This window comes from Xyrauchen texanus, chromosome 1 (genome assembly GCF_025860055.1).
Source record: "Xyrauchen texanus isolate HMW12.3.18 chromosome 1, RBS_HiC_50CHRs, whole genome shotgun sequence".
NCBI classification, from domain to species: Eukaryota; Metazoa; Chordata; class Actinopteri; order Cypriniformes; family Catostomidae; genus Xyrauchen; species Xyrauchen texanus.
The window spans coordinates 66,730,267-66,753,792 of record NC_068276.1 but is presented as its reverse complement, the minus strand read 5'-3'; the positions used below and the strand labels follow the sequence as shown (position 1 = coordinate 66,753,792).

Below are 23,526 nucleotides of genomic sequence, written 5' to 3'. Positions count from 1 at the left end.
TTGTTTTGTTATTTGTTCGTGAAATAAAATGTGATTCATCCTTATTTTGAGTTTATCATTTTAACAAATTAGTTTAAAGCAAAACAGGCTTTTGCATAAGTGATTGATAGACAGAATAAATGAGCCATGTCCAGCTTTAATGATCTGTGTTGTTTTTACTGGCATGCTTTAGATTTGACCTCACTCAAAACATCATGAGTAATTACTTTTAAACTCACCTTTCACAAAAAGAACAATCAGAAGTTTCCATGAATATCTCATACACTAAAAAAATGTACATGCTATAATGAACTCAGCTAAAAAGTAACATCCTCTCACTTTAAACTGCATTTATTTTCAGAAAACTTAACATGTGTAAATATTTGTATGAATATAAAAAGATTCAACAGCCAAGACATAAACTAAAGTTTATTATATTGGAATTGTATTAATTAAAAAATGATTGTAATTTACTCAGTTGATCATTCAGGTTGGAAACTGTGTTAAAGGAATATTCCGGGTTCAATTAAAGTTAAACTTAATCGACAGCATTTTTGGCATTATGTGGATTACCACAAAAATGTATTTTGACTCGTCCCTCCTTTACTTAATATACTGTATATAAAAGCATTTACATTAATGCTTCTGTTAAAACTCATGTATTGTTTGAGCTGTTAAGTTCTTTAAATCGTCACTTTTATAGTCATTTTAGGAATTTAGGGTTTGTTGTCAAATTGGCTATAACTTTACTCAGAAAGGTTAGTAAGTAATTTTAGCACAATAAAATCATGTTTACATGGATATTGTTTATGTCTTGTGCAGAGGGGTTACCAGGATATCATGTTTGGGGGGCATTTGGCTTGTTTGGGGGGGCAACATAAACAATTGAAAAAATCGGCGCAAAATTAGGCTATACTACACACAATCTGTTTTAATGCATATCTTTTTCTAAGCCAGGAACCCAGAGATAGGCACAGGGCCCCTATTAGACTATAGGGCTATCACATAAAAGTTAGTTAAACCAGGGGGCTGTTCCATAAACCAAGATTAGAGTATAAGCCAGGCTTATTTCGGTTAGTCAGGCTTATTTTTGGTAGATTCGGTTTCATAAATCAAACTTAAAAAAGTTCAAACTCAGTTACCCCGGCAACTTATGCTGGCAAATTAACCTGGTCCGGGGCAGGCTAACTGTCAGGCTAAGTCTGAGTTCAGGCTTAACGAGCATACCATTTATACTCACCTGCTGGTATTTCGATGTCATTTTATTTTACTTAACCACTATTAATAATTTTTTTTTTTAAATAAATAAGGAAATGTACTTTACTAATAAATGTAAGAAATTATAAGGTATAAATACACTAAGAAATGTTCAAAACTTGTGTTTAATTGGTGAGTTTGGTAATTAATTAAAAGTATATAAATAGGGAGCTGAACTCGTTTCCAAACTTAACCATGGCGTGGCCTTTCATAGATGAGGTGGTGGATGAGGGACCTATAGTCTTGCGGAGGGCATTTCAAAGAGAGAGAACTTTCAGAGACAGGTCAGACCCATTGGCTTTTAATGACAGCTACCTGTATGAGCGATATAGGTTCTCAAGAGATGGGATTGCATATATTTGTAGATTACTAAGCCCACACATTGCAAATAATACACGGCGCAACAAAGCGCTCACAGTCTCACAGACGGTGTGCATTGCACTTCGCTTTTTTGCCAGTGGAACATTTTTGAACACAGTTGGAGATGCAGAGAATATCAGCAAAGCATCAGTTTGCCGCTCTGTACGAATGTACCTGTCTTTAAAAAGACTACTCAATGTGTTCATCACATTCCCTGGCCACAAAGCTATTCGTACCATTAAACATGCCTTTTATGGAATAGCTGGTAAGTTCAAATAACTATAAAACATGGAAATATTTCTTGACTGTTGATTTTACATGGGACATATTTAAAACAAACAAATAATTTTCCTAGGTTTCCCAAATGTTATCGGTGCATTGGACTGCACCCATGTGTGTATTAAGTGTCCGTCTGGTCCACATGAAGCAGACTGTGAATAGGAAATCAGTACACAGCATCAATGTACAGGTACGGTCCCACTGAGATGATATTGAAGGCTATGCTCTAGCACTGAGTGTTCTGTACTAAGCTGGGCACCAGTGTTTAGTTCATTGCAATTAAAATGTAGTGACCTACAGGTTTAATTTATTTTAGATGATTAGTGATGCAGATTGCATCATCACAAATGTAGAGGCCAAATGGCCAGGCTCTGTGCATGACTCCAGAATCTTTAGAGCCTCATCTCTCTACCAGCAACTAGCAAGAGGTATGCTAGTAATCACTTAAAATCACAAAAAGTCTTAAAACAGAAGAAAAAAAAACTACACATATATATATCTCTATATTAATTCTGTCTATGCAGGAGAATTCTCAGGAGTTTTGCTGGGAGACAAGGGATACCCATGCCTGCCTTACCTCTTGACTCCCCATCAGGAGCCCCAGACAGAGGCACAGCACCGCTACAACATTGCCCATGCACGCACAAGAGGTCGTATAGAGACGGCATTTGGGCTGATAAAGTCAAGGTTTCAGTGCCTGAAGGACCTCAGAGTGACTCCACCTAGGGCATGTGACATTGTAGTTGCTTGTGTAGTGCTCCATAACATTGCTTGTCTGAGGAGAGAGAGGCAACCAAGGATTGTTGAAGAGGAAGACTGGGGCAATGAAGCAGTATTGGAAGAAAACGAAACAGGCAGACTTATACGAGACATGTATGCAAATAATTATTTTGCTTAATATGGTCTAAACCATGTGTAGCCTTTAAAATTTTCCACTGGCCCCTCAACTTTCTCCTTAGTTGAACAAACACACAGAAGTCAAAGTATTTAATGTGATTTGTCTTTATTCAGAGTGAATCTGCCTGTTAGGGGTGAAAACACACAAATAAATGTTGTGGAAAGTGATCAAAAGGGAATTTTTTTCTTTTCCTTTTTTAAAAATGGTAGTTCTACTTGCATTTTTCTGTAGCTGTTGAATTTCCAGCTCCAACTTCCTCATCTTCAGTTTTTTATACTGGATGTCGATATCAAATCGCTTCCATTTGTTTAAGGAGGTAGCGTTTATACACTCCTTTTATGTTTTCTGGGTTCTGTAGCAACATAGATTTAAGTTATTTCATTGAACACTCTTGTCACATTGTTTTCATTTCTTAATACTCACTTTGTCACATGTGGTCCCAGACTGAGAGGGCTCTAGAACAGTGTCAGCATCCTGAAAACACATTATGATCATTTTATCACACAAGTACACTATTTAATATTCAATACAGTATAGCATGGAACCTGTGAGTACCTAAGGCCTCCTTGAACATACAGACACAGTCTCCTCATCCTCCTCAACTGATGGGCCTTCTCCCTGTGACCACTGATTAAACTCAGTTAAACTCATTAGATTACATGACTGATTTAAAAGGTCTCATACTCACAGGCAACATGATGTCTGGTGGATCCATAATGCATACAGAATCTTGATAGAAAAAAAATTTTTTTTTTTACCAAAATGCACCATTACAGTAGCACAAGTACCTCTACGTGACATTACTGCTATGATGTACTTAGGCTTACAATGCCTAAGGAAGGAGGAAATCAGTTAGTCAGGAAGGAATAATGATAATAAAACTCACACACACACCTTTTATATACTCACTCCTTATACTATGTGATATCATTTTAGATGATGTCCCCCCCTCTATTCCCTCAAGGACGGGCCTCCCTTTATTAATTTCCAAAGCCAGCTCCTCTGCAGGAGTGAAGCTGGCTGGTGGTGGCCCTCCCCCAGTGCCAGCAACCTCAGTCTTTTTGGTCGCTGCAATTAAAAAAAAATAATAAAAAAAAAACCCTGAATAGTTGTAACTTCAAGCTGGCATTGATATGTACATATACCATTAGATTTACTTACCATTCTGAACTATATTTTTATATTTTATTTTCACCTGCTGCCAGGTTCTTTTTCCTTCACTTAAGTTGCTGCTGCGTGAAAGCAATTAACGTTACTGTTATTCACACACAAACTTTGCAATGTATTGTGACACACATTCAATGCTGATAAAGTATTTTAAATAGTTTACACCGCTACTTACGCATTGAGACGATCAGCAATTTCCTGCCAACCTTTCTCGCTTGCTTTATTTATTGCCGCTGTATTGCCTTTTTTGGTGATGACATCTTTAAATTCTTCATACGTCTCCAAAAGCAAACGCTGTTCCGTTGCCGTGAACATCGCTGCTCTAGCTTTTCCTTCTGTTGCCATGGTAGCCCACAGTAAATCGATTGACCCATGCTCGACTTTTCAGGGCTTTTAAACAATGGCGTGCACGCGCAATTATCTAGATTATTTAAACCTGACTCAAATTAGTAAGATCACATGATCCTCAATTTACTGTTATGGAACCAATTTAAGCGCGGATGTTTAGCTCGGCTCATTCAAGTCAGGTTTTGGACTTTAATCCCCGCTTTTATAAGCAGCTTTTATGGAACAGCCCCCAGGTCGGTCTGTGTGCCGCTAGAGAGCAGCAGTGAGCCGCTGGCGTCACATTTGTCTGGCTTTCCAAGAGAGAGGCGCTCGACGGGCAGGTCGGCAGGGTGAGCGCGAGGTCGAAAACCTGGTTACGGATTGACAGTGTACTTAGGCTGGCGGTCGACAGAAGTGCTTGGATTGAGACCACGTGGGACTGGAGGAAGGACGGAGTAGGAAATGATGGAGGTAGAGGGCGAGAGTGTGAGTGGAAATAAGCGGAAGAAAAAGAGTTCATTGGTAATATCAGATGTTTATTCTGAGGTAAAAGATAGGGAAAAGGGAAAAGAGTTTAGTGTGTTTATCTCACTGGTGCAGGAGGGAGCGACTTTTGATGAATGGAGTCCAATACAACTTTCGAAAGCCATACATAAGGAAATTGGGGATGTAAATAGTGTGAAAAAATTGAGGAATGGATCATTATTGGTAAAGTGTAAGGATGAGGTTCAACAAAAGAAGGCAGTCAGGGCAAATGCATTAAATGGACAGAAAATAAAAGGGGTGAAAGATCAAAGAAGAATTAGAGGAGTAATAACAGGAATCCCTGAGAAGGAATCAATGGAAGGAATGTGTACAAATATAAAAAATGTAAAGGTGAGTGAGGCAAAAAGATTAAAAACAAAAAGAGATGGTGTAGTATGTGATAGTCTCTCAGTAATGCTTACCTTTGAAGAAGAAAGACTCCCAGAGAAAGTTTTTATAGGGTACATGATCTACGATGTGAGGATGTATATACCACCCCCTTTAAGGTGTTTTAACTGCCAACGATATGGGCATGTGGCAGCAGCATGTAAAGGGAAAATAAGATGCAGTAAATGTGGAGGTGAACACAAATATGATGAATGTGAGGAAGGGGCAAGGAAAAAATGTTGCAACTGTGGTGGAGAGCATAGTGCTGCATATGGTGGGTGTGAAGTGTACAAACGAATGCAAGAAGTGCAGAAGGTTAAAGTGAATCAGGAAATCACGTATGCTGAAGCAGCCAGGAGAGTACCAAAGATACCACAAAATGCAGTGAACATCAGTAAAGACAATGATGGATGTGTAAAGTGTGACAGGATTCAGGAAGAAACATTGATAGTGAGCAAAGTAGGCTTTGTGCTCTTCATGGCAGAAATCATTAACTGTACAGCCCAGACGACTAGCAGGACTGAAAGGATTAAGATTATAGTAAAAACTGCTGAGAAGTATTTGGATGTAAAAGGGTTACAGTGGGAAAATATTAGAGAAACCCTTGAGGAAACTCAACAATCACAGTCATGGGTTGGATCCTCTTAATGGTGTTAATAATACTCCAATGGAATGCCAGGAGCTTAATTGCAAATGGTCAGGAGTTTAAGAAGTATGTGGAAGATGTTAAGGAGAAGCCCAATGTTATTTGTGTTCAAGAAACGTGGTTAATTCCTAGGCTAGATTTTATCATAAAAGGGTATAATGTAGTAAGAAGGGATAGAGAGAATGGGAAAGGTGGAGGGATTATGACTGTTATACAGAAAGGGTTGCAGTACAAGGAAATTAAGAAAGGAGAGGAATTGGAATATGTCACTGTGGAAGTGTGGGTAAAGAGGGTAATATTAAAATTATAAATTTTTACAACCCCTGTAATCAGTTAAAAAGCAGTCAGCTTGAGGAAATCTGGAAAGATTTGGAGGGTAGAGTTATTTGGTGTGGAGATTTTAATGCACATAGCACTTTATGGGGTGATAAAGATGACGTAAATGGGAATGTGTTGGAAGAATTTATAGAAGAGAAAGAACTAGTATGTCTTAATGATGGAACTAGTACAAGGATAGATGTATCTAGGGGAAAAGAGTCAGCAATAGACTTAACCTTTGGCACGAGAAATGTAGCGGACAAATGTGAATGGGAGGTGTTAAGAGGAAATACAGTGGGTAGTGATCACTATCCTATAAAGGTACACATAGGTGTGGAGATAGAGAAAGAGAAAGAAGTAAAAGTAGAGAAGTGGTTTGTAGAGAAAGCTGATTGGGATAAGTTTGCAGAGCTAAGTGAGGAATGGCTATCATGTGTTGATGGTAGTGAAAGTATTGATGTATTAACTAGAGAAATTAGGTCAAGCATAATAGCAGCAGCAGTTGTCACTATTCCAAAATCAAAACCTAAACGCTTGAATAAAATAGTGCCATGGTGGTCAAGAGAGTGTAAGGAAGCTGTTAAAGAAAGAAACAAGGCATTTAGATTACTTAAGAGGACACACAATTTCCAGCATTTGATAGAATACAAGAGAGCGCAAGCAAAGGTAAGGCAAAATGTCAGGAAAGCAAAAAGGGAGTACTGGAGGAAGTTTTGTGATTCTTTAGGACGAACTACTCCAATAGAGAAGGTTTGGGGGATGATTAGGAAAATGAAAGGAAACGGTAGGGAATATGGATATCCTGTGATAATTGATGGAGATGACAGTATAACCTCTAGTAAGGAGAAAGCAGAAGTTATAGGAAAAACACTAGCTAAAGTACACAGTTCAGAATATCTTAGTTATGAAGAAAGAAAAGGGAGAGAAGAAACTGTGTCTAAATATCTAAGGGTGTTTGAGAATGGGAATGGGGAAAGTGATAGTTTGAATGAGAAGTTTACAAAAGGAGAATTGAATAGAGCTCTGAAGAAGTTAGGAAAGTCAGCTCCAGGAAAAGACACTATATGCTACTCAATGTTAGAAAATCTGAGTGATAGTGGTAAGGATGTCCTGTTGAAGTTGTACAATAAGATATGGATGGAGGGAATTATCCCTAAAGAGTGGAAGGAGTCTATCATTGTACCAATTAAGAAGCCGGGAAAGACCCTCATAGTCCAAGCAGTTATAGACCTATAGCATTGACATCGCGAGATGGGTAAGACAATGGAGAAAATGATAAATGATAGGCTGATGTATTGGGTAGAGTCAAAAGGATGGTTGCAATGTTACCAAAGTGGCTTCAGAAGGGAAGGGGTACTATGGACCCAGTGGTATGCCTGGAGGAAGCCATAAGAAAGGCTCAAGTGAATAAAGAGACTGTAGTGGCAGTGTTTTTTGACATAGAGAAAGCATATGACATGATGTGGTCAGAAGGACTATTAATTAAATTAAATCAGATGGGAGTTAGGGGACGGATGTATCAGTGGGTCAGAGATTTCCTATCTGAAAGAACATTGAGAGTTAAAATTGATGGGGAACTAAGTGAGAGTTTTAGAGTAGATAATGGAACCCCTCAAGGAAGCATTGTGAGTCCTTTATTATTTGTAATTATGATAGACCAGATATTTAAAGAATTGCATGGCCTAGATGGAGTAGCGTTATTTGCGGATGACGGTGCAATGTGGAAGAAGGGAAGGAACATTGAGTTTATTGTGCATAAGATGCAAGATGCTGTGAATGAAGTTCAGCAATGGGGAGTGAAATGGGGGTTTAGAATTTCAATAGAGAAGACAAAGGTTATGTTCTTTACAAGGAAAAAAATTAGCCGAGAATTAAAAATAATGATGTTAGATAAAGAGCTTGAGAGGGTTGAGATCTTTAAATATCTGGGAGTCTGGTTTGATAAGAGGTTGACATGGGCATGTCACATCCAAAAGATGGTAGATAAATGTAAAAGGATACTAAATGTTATGAGGTGTCTATGTGGGATAGATTGGGGTGCTACAAGGTCAGCATTAAAAACCATATATACAGGTCTAATGAGATCAGTGTTTGACTACGGCTGTATAGCATATGGATCTGCCTCCAAGACAAGCTTAAACAAACTTGATGGTATGCAAAATCAAGCAATGAGGATAATTAGTGGTGCAATAAAAACTTCACCAGTAGCTGCAATTCAAGTAGAGGTGGGTGAGATGCCACTGCATTTGAGGAGAGACCAGCTAGCACTGGTATACTGGGCAAATATCAGGGGGCATAAAGAGAACCACATGTCTCAGACAGTATTAAGGGAATGTCAGGAAAAAGAAAGTATGAAAATTAAAAGTTATGGGTGGGTTATAAAAGATAAGGTGAATAACATGGGAATTGGTTCTCTGAACATCAGCCCAACAGTGGCATATCCAGTAGTGCCCCCTTGGATGTTAGAAGAATTGAAGGTTGATTTAGGAATATTGGAGGAAAGGAAGAAAGATGGAGTGGATAAGTATGGGGTAAGCAAATATATAAAAGGAAAATACAAAGAGTGTGTAAAGGTTTTTACAGATGCATCTAAAAACATTGAGAAGAGAGTAGGGGTAGCTTATGTAATCCCTGAGGTGGGAATAGCAAAGGCAAAAAGGATAAATGATGACCTGGCAGTGTATACTGCTGAACTGGTTGCCATATGGTTAGCACTCTTGTGGTTAGAGTCTAACAATTGTCTGCAGGCAGTGATTGTTTCTGATTCAAGTTCAGCAATGTTCAGTATTCAGAATTATCGGTCTGATTCAAGGGAAGATATTTTAATTGAAATTTTACAGCTAGCTAATGGAATACAAGCATCAGGAAGGAGGGTGACATTCTTATGGGTTCCAGCCCATATAGGAGTGGAAGGTAACGAAATGGCTGATGAGCATGCAAAGAGAGCAACAGAAAAAAGCAATATAGATATAGATGTAAAGTACAGTAAAGCAGAGATAAAAAGTATAGTTAAGGCTAAAACTATTAAAAAGTGGCAACATATCTGGGATAATGGGTGCTCAGGGAGACATCTATATAGGATACAGGGGAAAGTGGGGAAAGACATACACATAACCAGATCAAGACAGGAAGAAATTGTGCTGACTAGGATGAGGTTGGGTCATACAAAGTTGAATAGTACAATGTTTTTAATAAAAAAGCATGGAGATGGAAATTGTGAGTATTGCCAGAGTAATATACCTGAAACGGTAGAACATGTAATAATGTACTGTCATAAATACAATGAGGCAAGGCAAAGGCTTGTTAATGAGTTGAAAGCAAAGAAAATGTCTTTAGAAACTAAAATACTATTGAACAGAAGTTCAAGGGAGAATTTTGATTTCTTACTTTCTTTTTTGAAAAGTACAGGTCTTTTAAGAAGGATATAAGATTAACTTAATTTTTCTTTTTTTTTTTTATCAATATTTGTTTAATTTGTGGTATATTTTGTTTGTTTATAACGGTAAAGAATAGCCAGTAACTCCCGTGCCTTACTCCAGTCCAGTGGTGGCGGTAATGCACAAGAAATAGTTGCTAATCGCCAAATAAAAATAAGAAGAAGAAGAAGAAGAAGAAGAAGAAGAACAACAGCCCCCAGGTCAACATTAATAATATGATGATGATATTATTATTATTGACAGATTCATATATCAGATCACGGTGATTGCCTGGTGATGAGTGACAGGTGTTTGCTTGTGAGAAGACGTGCTACACGAGTAGGCAACCGAGACGAGAGAGTTTTTTAAATGAATCTGAAGTCACGTTTGTATAGACAAGAGGTAAATTCATTTGTTTCTTCTTCTAAGCTGTTCTAGACTTAGGTGCTACTTTTAGGGCTAAAATGCTTCGTGAATTACTCTTAGTAAAACACATTAGGAGTCTAAAGTTGATACTTGTAGCCTCTTATAAGATTCTTTGTGAATGCGGACCCAGGTAAAAATGTTTGATATGCTCGTTTGAACGGTATGAGAACAGTATTTTAATGTTATTCTCTGGTTGTAAGTGGCTTTGGATAAAAGTGTCTGCTAAATGAATAACTGTTAATGTAAACAGGCCTATATAAAAGAAAACATAACATATTAGGCTACAGGGGGTCAGGAGACCTAGAGAGTTGAAATAAAAGCTATTTTTGTGAAACTATTAGAATTGAAATTATGATATGATTAGCAGAGGCAACAACTTTTTTTATGTATTTTTTATTTTTATTTACTACTGCGCACTCTGGGAGGTATTGCATAAAAGTAGAATTAAGAAAGCCAGGATAACAGAACAGTCGCGGCTTGACCTAGTTTAATCAGTGCATCCTGGCTTAATCCGTTGCACGTTTGCTGAGCCAGGATGAGAACGCGCGGATGTGTCAAGCCAGGTGTATATAGTTTGGATAAATGCACGTTCACGGCATTCTTAAAAAGATCACGAAATCACCGATGCAAAAATGGACAAAACCCGTGCGGCATACTTTTCGCCTAATGAGCAACAGCTTCTTATGGAAACGTATGAAGAAGTGAAACATATAATATGTAAAAAAGGCAATACAGCTGCTGTAATAAAACAAAGAGAGAATGCCTGGCAAACAATAGCGGACCGATTGAATGCGTAAGTAGTCCAAATAACCAGTGCTCCACTGAAACCCTCATAATTACAATACTTGTCATTACTTGTCATTTTCAAAAATAATTGTATACTTCGCCTTAAATGTGACCAGTGGACATGCATTTAACATGAAGAATAATTGCAAACACTTCTATTTGATCTATTTAGTTTCTTTTATGTCTATAATCTGTTTAATCTTTTTACTCTTATCTATTTGTATGTAGGTTTTGTTTCTAATTGATTTGATGTAATCTATAATCAGATAATTTGCTCTATTTTATCCATCTAATCTATTTTCTCATTTGTATCTATCTATTCCTCTTAAAGAACAAACATGTCTGGCCAAAAAAAGGACTTGGCAGCAAGTCAAGATTAAATACAAGAATATTTTGCAGGCTGGTAAGTGACTTGTTTTATGGAGAACAGGTGACATGTTTGCTGACATTTTTTTGTCTGTGCTGATTTTAGCAATAAAAAAAAAGTCATATATCTGGTAATGGGGTGGCCCTCCAACCCAAGACTTCACCACAGCAGAGGAGCTGGCCCTGGACTTAAATAAAGGGAAGCCAGTGATTGAAGGGATCCAGGGAGGGACAGCCACTGACTCTGGCCCAGCAAGGGATACTGGCCTCTTCATACAAGGTACATTATTGCCATACTACTGCACATGGAAAATATTGAAATCCAATATATTTAGCTATGTGGACTGTGTGACTTTGCCTTACCTTGCAGTGGCTGGCAACACCCTTACACTTTTGGAGCCACCAGACTATGATTCGCCGGTGAGTACTCTTTATTAAATCATAGGCTTTGCATGTCCTGTCAAAAATATCAATTTCAAGTATTGAATATGGCAGAGGGAAGCCACATCTACAGCAGTGGAGTGCACTTCTGCCGATGATGAGACCGTGTCGCTGGACTCCAGAAGGCTCGAGGTATCATGTCAATTTTGTGGAAATGGACACATTTTTTTAAGTTCATAATAGATAAGTCAGGGAAGTGGTACTAATAGAAAATATCATTTGTTACAGGATCCTGACACTGGGCAGCCTGATAAGCAGCCTGGTAACATAGTGAGTATTGCCTAAAGTAAATTTACATTATGCAAAAATTCTGCTATGCTAATGAAAAGGTGTTCACAGTATTCACAAACTGTCAGATATCTCTACACAACGCATCTTAAGAGACAGATCGAGCTGTCAGAAGTCAAGATTGATGTGAACAAAAGAAAGCTGCAGGACATGGACCTTGAGATGCAAATTAAACACAAGACACTGAGGAAACTAGAACTGGAAATCCAGAAACTAGAAAGAGAAGTGACTTCAGTTCATACTGTAACCATGACTGTAACACAATGTATTAATCATCATAATTTTTCTCTCCAAAGCTCCAAGCTGACAAGTAATAACAGCAAAATAATAAAAGAAAAATATTCCAAAACCATTGTGGTCTTGTAACTTTTTTTTTTATGAATGTCAAGTACACTTTATAGTTATTGATCCAGTGAAGTGGAACTAGAATTTGTGAAGATAACCACAGTGTGTGCTACCGATGCCAAATAAAATGCATGTACACATGAAAAAGTTATATAGCCTACATTATCCTTTATTAAGGGATGGGCTAAATCAAAACTAAATTAACTGAAATAATTTGCAATGTATTGTTCTCTAACAAGTCTACCATTTCTGTTATCTGGGAATATGGCAGCATTGTCCCAATCAACATCCAAAGCAACTCTGGGTGCCCTTTCTTTTCTTAGGCTGGCAATATTGTGCAGCACTGTGCAGGCAACAGTCACATCACATGCTCTGTCTGGGGAGACCCTCAGGTGGTGCAGGCACTGAAATCGTGATTTCAGGAGGCCGAAGGTCATTTCAATTCGAGCCCTGGTTTTGGCATGGTTGTAAGCTTGCTGTGCTGGGGTTTGGGGGTCTGTAAGGGGAGTCATCAGAAATGTCTCACAGGCATAGCCTTTGTCCCCCAGCAGCACACCAGAGAACTCTCCTGTGAATACAAAACATAATTCTTACAGTACATAAAGTACTGTACTCTTGATGTTCAAGGTGCTTAAAAAAAATGGGGTGGCTTACCTAGAGAGAGTCTCTGGTAAATTCTACTGGCCCGAAAGATTCTGGAGTCATGGACTGAGTCAGGCCACTTTGCCTCTAAATTTGTGATAAGGCAGTCAGCATCACAGATCATCTGTAAAAATATATAGCCTATTAAGGTCATTTAATGCACAGAATAATTATGTAGCTGACAGTAACCATAACTCATTCTTACCTGAACATTGACACTGTGGAAGGATTTCCTGTTAACATAATCTCCCTCATGTGCCCCTGAGGGGCGTTGGATACGAATATGGGTGCAATCCATTGTACCAATTACATTAGGAAAAGCTGTAACACAAAATGAGTGTCATACTGTGACTGTGCTAATGTAACATTTTGTAGTAATCTGTTATTATTCGTGTTACCTGCAATCTTGTAGAACTCCTCCTTGATATGGATGAATCTTCTGTGACCAGGGAAGGTGATAAATATGTGCACAAGAGATTTCAATGCCAGACTTACATTTCTTATTGTGCGGCAAATAGTGGCTTTATTGAGGTTTTCTGCATCACCGACAGAATACAGAAACATGCCACTTGCAAAGAATCGCAGTGCTACGCAGACCATCTGTGGGACAGTGAGAGCATGGCTCCGTGCTGTCCTGTGCTGTATGTTTGGACCCAGCAGCCTACACAAATATCTGATGCCATCACCTGAGAATCTGTACCTCTCAGTCAGATATTCGTCTGAAAAGGCCATTGGGTCTGCCCTATCTTGGAAGACTCTTTCATGCCTGAATGCTCATCTGAGTATTAAAACTTCCTCATCAACTACATCATCCAACAAAGGGCAAGCCATTGTGAATAGGAAACACACAAATCTTTAGTCTATATATACTACATATTGACCTTGTTACGGACTTAATTGAAACCACATTTGCAACTTCATGAGCCATTTCTTATTATCTCATCAACTACAATAAAATATAATATATTGATATTTTTTTCTCATTCAACAGTACATTTCTACTCTATACTTGCATATATAGATATACATAGTCTATATTCTGTTTCTCATATTATAGTTCTTTTGCACTGTGTTGGCATTCATTGTGGACAGCAAAGTAATAATTGCTCAGGAAAATCTGCTTTCTCACTGGGTGTATGACAATAAACGCTTTAAATCTCGAATAATATATATATTCATCAAACCTCTGACAGTGAAATGAACAGCAGTTTTCAATAATAACTCAAATAACAGTATGCATACTTAGATGAATGACAGTATATCTAGTATTTTAATGCAGGACCATGAAGTGACTAAAACACATTAATATCTAGTAGGATTTAGGGTGGAACTAGCCGATAAATCACTTGGATTAATCTTAGCCTGGTTGTTAGCCTGCTCCGGAGCAGGCTAGCTGCAAAGTGTAAATCTCCATAGTAACTTAATGTAGATTAATTTAGCCTCCCTTCATGCAACCGAGTCAGGGCTAAATTCAGCCAGGATAACTGGAAAATCCCAGCTTAATCCCTTATCTTGCTTTTGTGCAATACCCCTCTGGTCTTGTGACTGTAATTTTGAAACTGGGTAAAGTATGAGTATGCATATAAAACAATATAACCCCAGATTATGTTAACCCAGGGTTAAAAATGGTCCTGTGGTTAACTATTTTAAGTGTGATAAATGCTTCTGAGAAGAACATCAGGTTTGTTTTTATTTGTATTTTACATAAAAATGACAGAAAATCTGAGAAATTGTTCAAACAATCAATGAACTCATCCAAAAACATGAAAAATAAACCTTAAATAAAAGTCTTATTCTCTTGGCAAAATCCTCATAAATACGGGCACATCTTCAGTACAGACATGAAGACTGTGTTTATCTGATGAAAATATTACTGATATTAAAGTTAAAGTGATTCTTGTAACTTTGAGGCGCTGCAGAACAGACAGAAAATATAATTAATTTAAAGGTGAATATAGTTACACTGACATTATAGAAACATAGAAACACACATACGCAGGTTTATAATGTAAGAGTTATTTTACAATTTACATGAAAGAGCAAATTCTGAACTTAAACAAGAAAGTGTCCCAACTACAATAAATGTTGCACTATTAAACACACATTTAAAATAAGCGCATTATAAAAGCAGAAGGTTTGTGTACAAACTTCCCGACACAAAATACAAGAAACATGATCCGAACTTTTGCATGTAAAGGCATTTAACGGCATTCTCTCATTACATGTTGACGTCAAGACTGGATAAAAAACATCTCAAAATCTCATGGAAATCCAGTTTTGTCTTGTCAGGTGTCTTTTTTAATTAATGATCATTGATTGATTTCAGCGTTTCTTCTACATGTAAACTTGATCAATTCTTGCGGGTTTTTTCTTTCGGTGATTAAAAACTTGAGCATAAGTTGCATCGACTCCAGCACTGCCACCTAAAAGACACAAATGAATAATAATAATAAAGTAAAAAGCTTCAGCTGTATTTGGCACATTCAGCGTGATCATTTGAACTGTAATTGTGACTTTTGAATGATGATATTATATGTGTGTTTCTCTCACCTCTGTCTGTGTTCTGCTTCAGATCAGAGTAAACAGTGTCTTCACACTCACTGCTTTTCCCTGACAGTGAACAACAGAGAGTCATAAACAACATCTTACTCATTATACAGATCAATAATCATTCATAATCTATGACACTATTAAGAGGATACAGCAAATACAAAACCTGACACACTCAAAACAATATTCATATATCTAATTTATAGATCGCTTCTATGGAGGGGAAGGGCACTATGTGCAAGCGGAACATCCGGTCAGCCGTTCCAGATATCTGGGCGCGGATGCCAGAGGGTGCCCCGTCCCTGAGATCCCTTCTCAGGGGAATCTGCCAGGGTGGTGATGTCGCGAGGAGCGAAAGATCTGAGAACCAAGTCCGAGTGGACCAATAGGGAGCCACTAGGGTGACTTATTCCTCGTCCTCCCTGGCCTTGCACAGCACCTGTGCAAGTAAGCTCACTGGGGGAAATGCACATTTGCACAGCCCAGAGGGCTAGCTGTGTGCCAGTGCATCTGTCCCAAGGGAAGCCTCTGTTAAGGAGTACAGAGTGGGAAGTGGGAAGTTTCTTGATAAGCAAACAGGTCCACCTGTGCTTTGCTGAACCGCTCCCAAATCAGCTGGACCACCTGAGGGTGGAGCCTCCACTCTCTGCTGAGCGTGCCCTGTTGCGACAGCACGTCCGCTGACGTGTTGAGGCTGCTGGGATATGAGTTGCAACTGATTCCTGACAACTGACATGTGACGAGAGCAAACACCGCCTTGGTGATTTATGTACACCACTGTCGTGGTGCTGTCTGAACGGATCAAGATGTGCTTGCCCTGGCTCAGTGGGAGAGACCTCCACAGGGCAAGAAGTACAGCCAACAACTCTAGGCAGTTGATGTACCAACGTAGGCTCAGTCCTAGAAAAAAGAGGTCTGTCTAAGGGTTGAATGTCTGGGGGCAGAAAGACGTGATGAACACAGGGTATGTTGGCAAGGCAAGGCAAGTTTATTTATATAGCACATTTCATACACAATGGTAATTCAAAGTGCTTTACATAGAAGAGATTCAAATAAGAATTAAAAAAAATATAAGAATAATTGAAACAGTTTAGAATATAAAATAAAATAAAATAAAATACAGTACAAACAGTCGGACACACAGTGGCACAGTGCTCATTCAGTAAATGCACAGCACAATGCCCATCTCGGGACTCGAGTCTGAAGCCAGTGCTGAAGCGGTCTCATACGTATCAACCCGAGCAGTGTGGCCGCCGCTGAGGATGTCATATGCCCCAGGAGCCTCTGGAACACTAAGGGGATGATCACGTATGATGTACCCGGTTGGTCTTCGCAGCGGGGGAAGCAGGTAATATTATGTTGGGGAGCAAAGTTGTGTCCCGAAACAGTTGTGCTGAGAAGAAAACTCAAAGCACTTACCTTGCTCCACGTACCCGGCTGGGGGCGGGAAAGTGACTGAGGAGGAGGTCCTATGGAGGTGTCCTCTAGACTCGTCAGAACTGGCTTGCCGGGAGTCTATAGTCGAAGGCGAGGGGACCACGTCCAAGTGGCCGTGACTGTAGGTGTTTGGTGCCAGACCGCCATGAGAACGTCAGGGGACACCGGTTAGGTGACCGAAGGAGTGAGGAAACAGCCTCTCTTTTTCCTGGCAATGTGGGTACTGTGGCCTGGGGTGGGTGCGGCAAGAGATTTCCCTCCCAGCACTCCACCGGGGGATGGAGTTGTCCAGATACCCGCTCCTTGGTTTACTGTCTCAGGAATGCTTGGGAGCCTTCTGGGTCCCGGTGGTGGTTTGTGAGACGGGGGCGTCAGCTTCCTGCGGGGAGCTCTATGCTGGTGCTGAGAGCTGGGCCCAGGTTGAAGCAGAGCTGCCAGTTGTTTAGAAGCCACAGGGGACGCCCTCGGTGAGCATACGCAGCACGGCTCATGCTGGAACGGTAGCTGGCATGATGTGGGAGGTGGCCTCTGTCTGCTTCCTCACTGCCGAAGACTGCTGGGCAAAGTCTTCAACGGTGTCGCCGAATAAGCCAAACTGGGAGCTTTGTTGAGAAACAACAGGGGGCGTTGAGAAAGCGGGCTTTGTCGGGGCCCCGCATCTCGATCAAGTTCAGCCACAGATGTCGTTCCTGGGCAACGAGTGCGGGCGTTGCCTGTCCGAGTGCTGGCACTGTGACCTTTGTGGCCCGGGGTGCATTGTCCTGCAGCACATAAGGATCAGGAATACCCAAGTGCAGATCTTTAAATTCCTTGGCCTGGTGGACTTGCAGGAGGGCCATGGCATGCAGGGCAGAGACAGCATGAGGGGCCGCTCAGCCGTCAAGTGTAGCGAGAGTGGAGGAGCGAGTAAGCCGGTTTCTGGCAGTAAAATGAGCCCTCTACAGCTTCATCAACTCGTCATGCAACTCCGGGAAGAGCAAGAAGAATGGCTGTGAGTGGCGCCTTGACCCAAGGAACCAATCGTCTAGTGGAGGGTTCCACTCCAGCCCCACGCTCACAGCGGCCCGGGCAAGCATAGCGTACATCTGTGTGTCAGGCTCAAACTGAATGAGCAGACCTGAAGGTGGCAGCCCAGTCGAGTCATCAGCATCAGATGCCGCTGTGATGCTCTCCGATGCAGTGGCAAAATCATCATCCAGCTTTTGGGGTCCGATGGAGACATCAGACTGGCCGTGGGGTGAGCCGGTCTTGCGTTGAACCCGGACAGAAGCAAACGAGCATGCTGGTGGGCATGTAGTTTGTGGGGATTCACCTGCTGAAACAGAGCCCAATCCCGAATGAAGGAGGTGGGGTGGGGGGTGGCTGAAGTGGCTTCCAGGAACTACACAAAGGCGGAAAGGCATCTGTAAAAAGACATTCAATGCCAATGTGTATACTCTTTTAGAGGAAATATACTCTTTTACAGGTCTATTTGCTCTTTGAGGAAATGCTGTCGAAGCGCTCAGGGGCGTGAACTAGTGAGAAGAGAGAAAGCCGCTGGTAATGCGCTGTAGGATCCAACAGCAATTCTCTTAGAGGCGAGTGGAACAGTAGTGGAATACAAGCTTGCTGTGCACACAACCGCTCGGCTCCGCAGAAAAAATCTGAATGGACAGATGCATGTTACCCTCTTTTTATACACGTATGTACAGGGGAGGGACATGCTAATTCTGTCTGCCAATTTCTTATTGGCCTTTCCTCAAGTTCAGAAGTAACCGAGGCCTTCTAGAAAGACCCCTAGTGTCGCTTAATTCTACACAACATCGAGTGAGCGACAGATGGGGTAACTGCGGTGAATTCTCCAAGAAGCTTGGAACATCCAATCTGTCAACAACCAAGAAAAACTGTGTCCAGGTTTATCTAGGAGAATTGGGGCTGTTTTAAAGGCAATTGTGGTCACACCAAATATCAATTGAGCTTTTTTGTTTACTGGACATTGTATGACACTAATTGATAAATGAAAACTATTTATGGCATTATTTTTTTAAATATCCTTACTTTTAGGATAATTTTTTTAGAGTAATACAAGAGTATATGTATTGGTCAGATGCGACCTGTAATCTTTACATTATAACATTAAAGTTTATTTTTTCTGACTTACCTCTTTGATTGTCCTTAGTTTTCATTTCAATTAAAACATCTCTGAAGCTTTTTCCAGCATCTACCAAAGAAAATAACAGAAAAATATTTTTGACCGGTCTCAAACTTTACTGTTGTTGTTCGATCAGTACAACGATAACTTTTAATATCTTAATTCAGTATTTTTATTATGTTATTTTGCTCCCCAATATTATATTATTACAAATGATGTCTTTAGAGCTATTAGATCGGCTAATTAAAATCCAAGCCAAGCAACTTGTTAAACACTGATATACAGAAGGATCTGTCCCAAACCACAGTGAGCGTTCTCCAGAGGCAACATTGTAATCATAGGTGCACTCCCGACTCAAAAGGCTGTACCAAAATGTAGGTATCTTAATTATGCTACCTCATAAGAAATCTCAAATGTAACGTAATGAGCTTAGCAGAAAAATATATTCAAGATGGCGGGCGAAGTGAGAGAAATTTAGATTATATAATTTAGATGTGCATATTTAACCCCATTAAAGGATCGTGTCGTTTCTCTTGCGTCACCTGTATTGAAATCAGTTGCGAGTCGAGTGTCCTGTGCGCTGAGTGTGTTGAACATTATTTAAATGATGCGTGGAGCTGCTGCCTGTGTAGAGTGTCCCAAATAACTCTCTTATGAGGAACAATTTCAGTAAAGATGCTGAAATAGATAACAGCTGCCAATGTAGGCAAGAGACAGTGAGGTGAATCACTAAGTTTTGGAACAGACCATTAGTTTGAGATTAAAGATTTTATAACATTCGGACTTGTGACGAGGCAGGCGAGAAATGAGGATCTATATGCAGCTTTATTCAAATAACCAAGAAAGCTCAGAATAAATAAAAAGGCAGGGAACCTAGCACAGAGCATAACCAAACATGCAAGAACTGACAAATAAACTGGGGGAAACAAGGGCTTAAATACACAAGGGAACAAACAAGGGAATGAGGAACAATCAGGGGAAACCCAATAAAAAAATGAAACTACAAAGAACTACAAAAACCTAACAGGAAACAGGAACTAAACAAGAACTTCAAAATAACAGCACAAAAACAAAAGACAACAGGGAATGTGACAGGACTGTTGAGTTTAGACACAGTTTGTTGAGTTTTGACCTTTGCCCTTGGCTTCCTTTGTGTTGTGAATGTTGATCTGGGCGTAAGTCAAATCGGCGGGTCCTGCAGTCTCAACGTCTGAAACAGAAAATCAGTGACATAATTTAGAACATACAGGAACATCCGACTTCAGGAAAAACAGCGTCTCACCTTTGCTTCTGAATTTCTTTACTTTTCTTCTGACTTCTGAATATGTCGCATTATTTGCCACGGGCAAATCATCTGAAAATAAAATAAACAGAAATACAGCGATGATTGATGTTTTTGCTTAATAAATGTTATTTCTTAACAGGTGTAGTAAAGAGGATTTATTTGACCTTTATCCACAGATATCTTGTTTTTAATAGTGACCTCTGAATATGTGACCTCATCTGCTGATGCCCCAGATCACAGGAAACAAAACAAAGCAAGTTATCCAATAGATGGGCATTTTAAAAATGAACAATATTTGTTGATTTTTTTATTTTATTTCGGTAACTAAATATTTAAGACTCTACCTGTGCTCTTCTTATAGTTTGTATCCACATCATCATAAATGTGATCACAACCTGCTGGGCAGCAAACATGTGTTTGAGGATTAAAGATACACACACAGCTGTTACAGGGAAACACTTGAATAATGTGTTATTGAGTCTGACCAGACTGTAGAGGACAGTTTTCTGTCGGGGATTCTCCAGGTCGTGTCCTCTGATTTTGAACTGATGTCTGTTGGTTGATACACTGCTGATCTACAGTAGATAGAGACAAAGATCAATGATGTGTCCACATGTCAACTTCTCTTAAAGATAATGTGTGTCATTTCATGTTCAAATACTTTCTTGTGTCCCTTAATATGCAGAGTCAACTATAAATAAAGGATTTGTTGATTTCAGCCAAAAGGGAAACACTGAGACTATGTGACACTATCAAAACATTTCTCTGTTTGACTTCATTTGGTGGTGAACATTAGGATTGATCAAACAATACTATGAACAAACCTTTGTTGTGTTTGTATCTCCACAGCAGGATCAGTGAGATGAGGAGTAACACGGCGACACTCAGACCCACAACCACCCAAATCACCAGATGAGTAGATGTACGGTCTGAGACAGGAGAACATGACAGAAACATTTATTCATATTTTATTATTGCAAAGATCTCAGAATAACTCACTGGAATAAATGTCACCTCTGACTGAGATCCAGCTCTCGGGTGACTGTCCTCTCTCTCCGTGTTTACAGGAGTAGAAACCCTCATGTGACTTTGAGACAGTAGGGATGCTCATCTCTCCTGTCGTCTGATTCTGGAGGAGTGATCCATCTTTATAGAAATCAGCTGTGAGGATCGAGGAGTTTGTAGATCGATGTAAACAGTGTAGAGTCAGAGTATCTCCCTCAATCACAGGATGAACAGAACTCTCCAGAATCACATCACCATCTACACAACAGAGGAAATGGAGAAACAGCAGGAAGAAGTTTAAGCACATATTTAAAGTCACATATTCAGCTCTGTTTTAAGTATCATGACACCATATCTGCTGTTATATAGACTCACCATGTACTGTGATGTTAATATGAGGACTGTGTTCTCCAGATTGAGACTCACACCAGTACACTCCAGTGTCAGATGTTTTAAGGGAGCTGATTTCACATGTAGATCCTGTAGATGAACAATCTTTCATTCTCTCACTGTCTGTGTTTCTTCTCACTGTCCATCCAGTGGAGTTATTGTGATCCTCACAGTTCAGAGAGAGAGAGTGAGATGAGAAGTGTTGACTTCTGCTGGGACTGATGATCAGAGACACTGAGGGACGTTGAGCTGAAATGAAGTTCAAACAAATACTGCAAGATAAATCCCTGTAGAAACTTATAGGTGAAAAATCGACAAGAAAACTGAGAATGATTCAGTGCAAAGACTCCAGGATAGGAGTGATCATGTGGATCAAGATCTGGTCAGGATTTCAGCTTCTGAGATTTGAATGAAATGGAGCAAAATTGGGGATTAAGAAATTCACCAAAAGAGCACAACAGCAGCCAAATCATGTTCAACATAAATATAAATCAGGTATTAAGAGTTACAGAGATGACTTTACAAAACTGATGAGGGGAGCAGGGGCAGTTCACAGCCCCACCGGAGAGAGGCCCCCCATTGATGTTTTGAATGTGCCACTTCTCTGTTGTTAAGGAAATTTTTGTAAAAAAAGAAAATGGGGGCAAAAACTTCCCATCCAATCAGCTGCATATCCACCAATTTGTCTGCACTGTAAAATGTTTACTTCTGAAGACGATCCGAAAATCCTGCGACAGATAACTCAGTGTCTAAGTTGTTGTTACCCAGCAGCTGTGTTGTTGCATTGGAGAGACTTGAGGTGGGAGGGGTGTATTCTGGAAGAATGACCCAGCCAATAACCCAGAGGTTGGGTTACACAAAAACTACCCAAAACTGTGAAAATAATCATATAAATGACCCAACAGGATCAACCCAGCGTTTGGGTAGAAAGAGTAACCCAGTGTTTTTTATAGTGTGAGGAGAAAATATTTGGACGTCAGACGTTAGCACTATTCGAACAGGATTAGTTTTCATGCGTTTATAGAAGTGGCTGTTTATAATAATCCCACTGAAATAAACTCATCTGTGAATTATATCATTAAAACATAACGTAACTGAGCGGATAAATTACCACGAGTATCTCAACTGACACTGATATTACAGTGGAACGTCTGAGCAGTTTCCAAGACTTGGCTTTCTTTTATAATTTGATTTGTTTTATTTGTCCATTCAGATGAGATAACATTTCTCAGAGGACACTTGAGTTAGCCGAAAACAGTAGATAATTTGCTCTGCAATTTTTACAGAGCTTGTTTGAGAAAAACACATGTTCGTCTGTGAAACAAAAATTTCTCCGACCTCCTCAGGGAAAACTAGTCCCGTCTGAATAGGGCTATTGTGAATATTTGAGCTAAATATATCTAAACGGTGACCTGACCAAGGATGGGCCGGATGGCGCCTGTGCCCACCCAAATTAGACCCAGAATATTAGAGATTATTCTTTGACTTCAAATATAGATTTATAAGATAGTTCAGAAATGCATGAATTCTGATTTCTGAAAGTGTGAAAGAACTTTATTGTTGTTCCACTTCTCTGGGGATGAAAACTTGGCCCATCAATTTGTATTGTGGCCCACCCAAAAGTAAAAGTCTGGCTGCACTCGTACATCTAAAATAAACATCATGCAAAGTTGTGCTGAAACAGATTTTACAACTACATTCATAACTGAGAAATGTCTAGGATTGTTTTTTTTAGGATGATCGAGCAGATTTACTTTGTATTCTCAGAGGTTGAGTTTCCAAACCTGATATTTTCAAAACAGAAAGATTTCACCTATGATCAGGTTTATAAGAGGATCACATCATTAATTGTACAGAGTGACAGAAAATCAAGTC

The 23,526-nt window shown here is 39.7% G+C and overlaps 1 protein-coding gene, 1 long non-coding RNA gene and 1 pseudogene across 2 annotated transcripts in view; 1 reads left to right on the top strand and 2 right to left on the bottom strand.

Moving 5' to 3' along the window:
- The first annotated feature begins 9,745 nt into the window (after positions 1–9,745).
- Positions 9,746–12,204, top strand: LOC127643611 (uncharacterized). The gene is made up of 5 exons (XR_007970542.1): positions 9,746–11,417; positions 11,508–11,557; positions 11,633–11,710; positions 11,807–11,848; positions 11,935–12,204. It is a non-coding gene; the product is annotated as an uncharacterized LOC127643611 (long non-coding RNA).
- Positions 12,205–12,411: 207 nt separating this feature from the next.
- LOC127646063 (putative nuclease HARBI1) lies at positions 12,412–13,684 on the bottom strand (annotated as a pseudogene).
- Positions 13,685–14,540: 856 nt separating this feature from the next.
- Positions 14,541–23,526, bottom strand: part of LOC127642985 (Fc receptor-like protein 3) — a 244,814-nt gene continuing 235,828 nt past the window's right edge. Inside the window, exons 9-19 of the mRNA XM_052125490.1 lie at positions 21,637–21,900; positions 21,271–21,519; positions 21,081–21,185; positions 20,742–20,831; positions 20,601–20,654; positions 20,421–20,477; positions 20,254–20,325; positions 20,104–20,181; positions 18,981–19,040; positions 15,404–15,463; positions 14,541–15,276 (exon numbers count right to left, since the gene is read on the bottom strand). Coding sequence (XP_051981450.1) covers positions 15,188–15,276; positions 15,404–15,463; positions 18,981–19,040; positions 20,104–20,181; positions 20,254–20,325; positions 20,421–20,477; positions 20,601–20,654; positions 20,742–20,831; positions 21,081–21,185; positions 21,271–21,519; positions 21,637–21,900 — 1,178 coding nt within the window. The 3' untranslated portion in view covers positions 14,541–15,187. The remainder of the gene's footprint in view (positions 15,277–15,403; positions 15,464–18,980; positions 19,041–20,103; positions 20,182–20,253; positions 20,326–20,420; positions 20,478–20,600; positions 20,655–20,741; positions 20,832–21,080; positions 21,186–21,270; positions 21,520–21,636; positions 21,901–23,526) is intronic.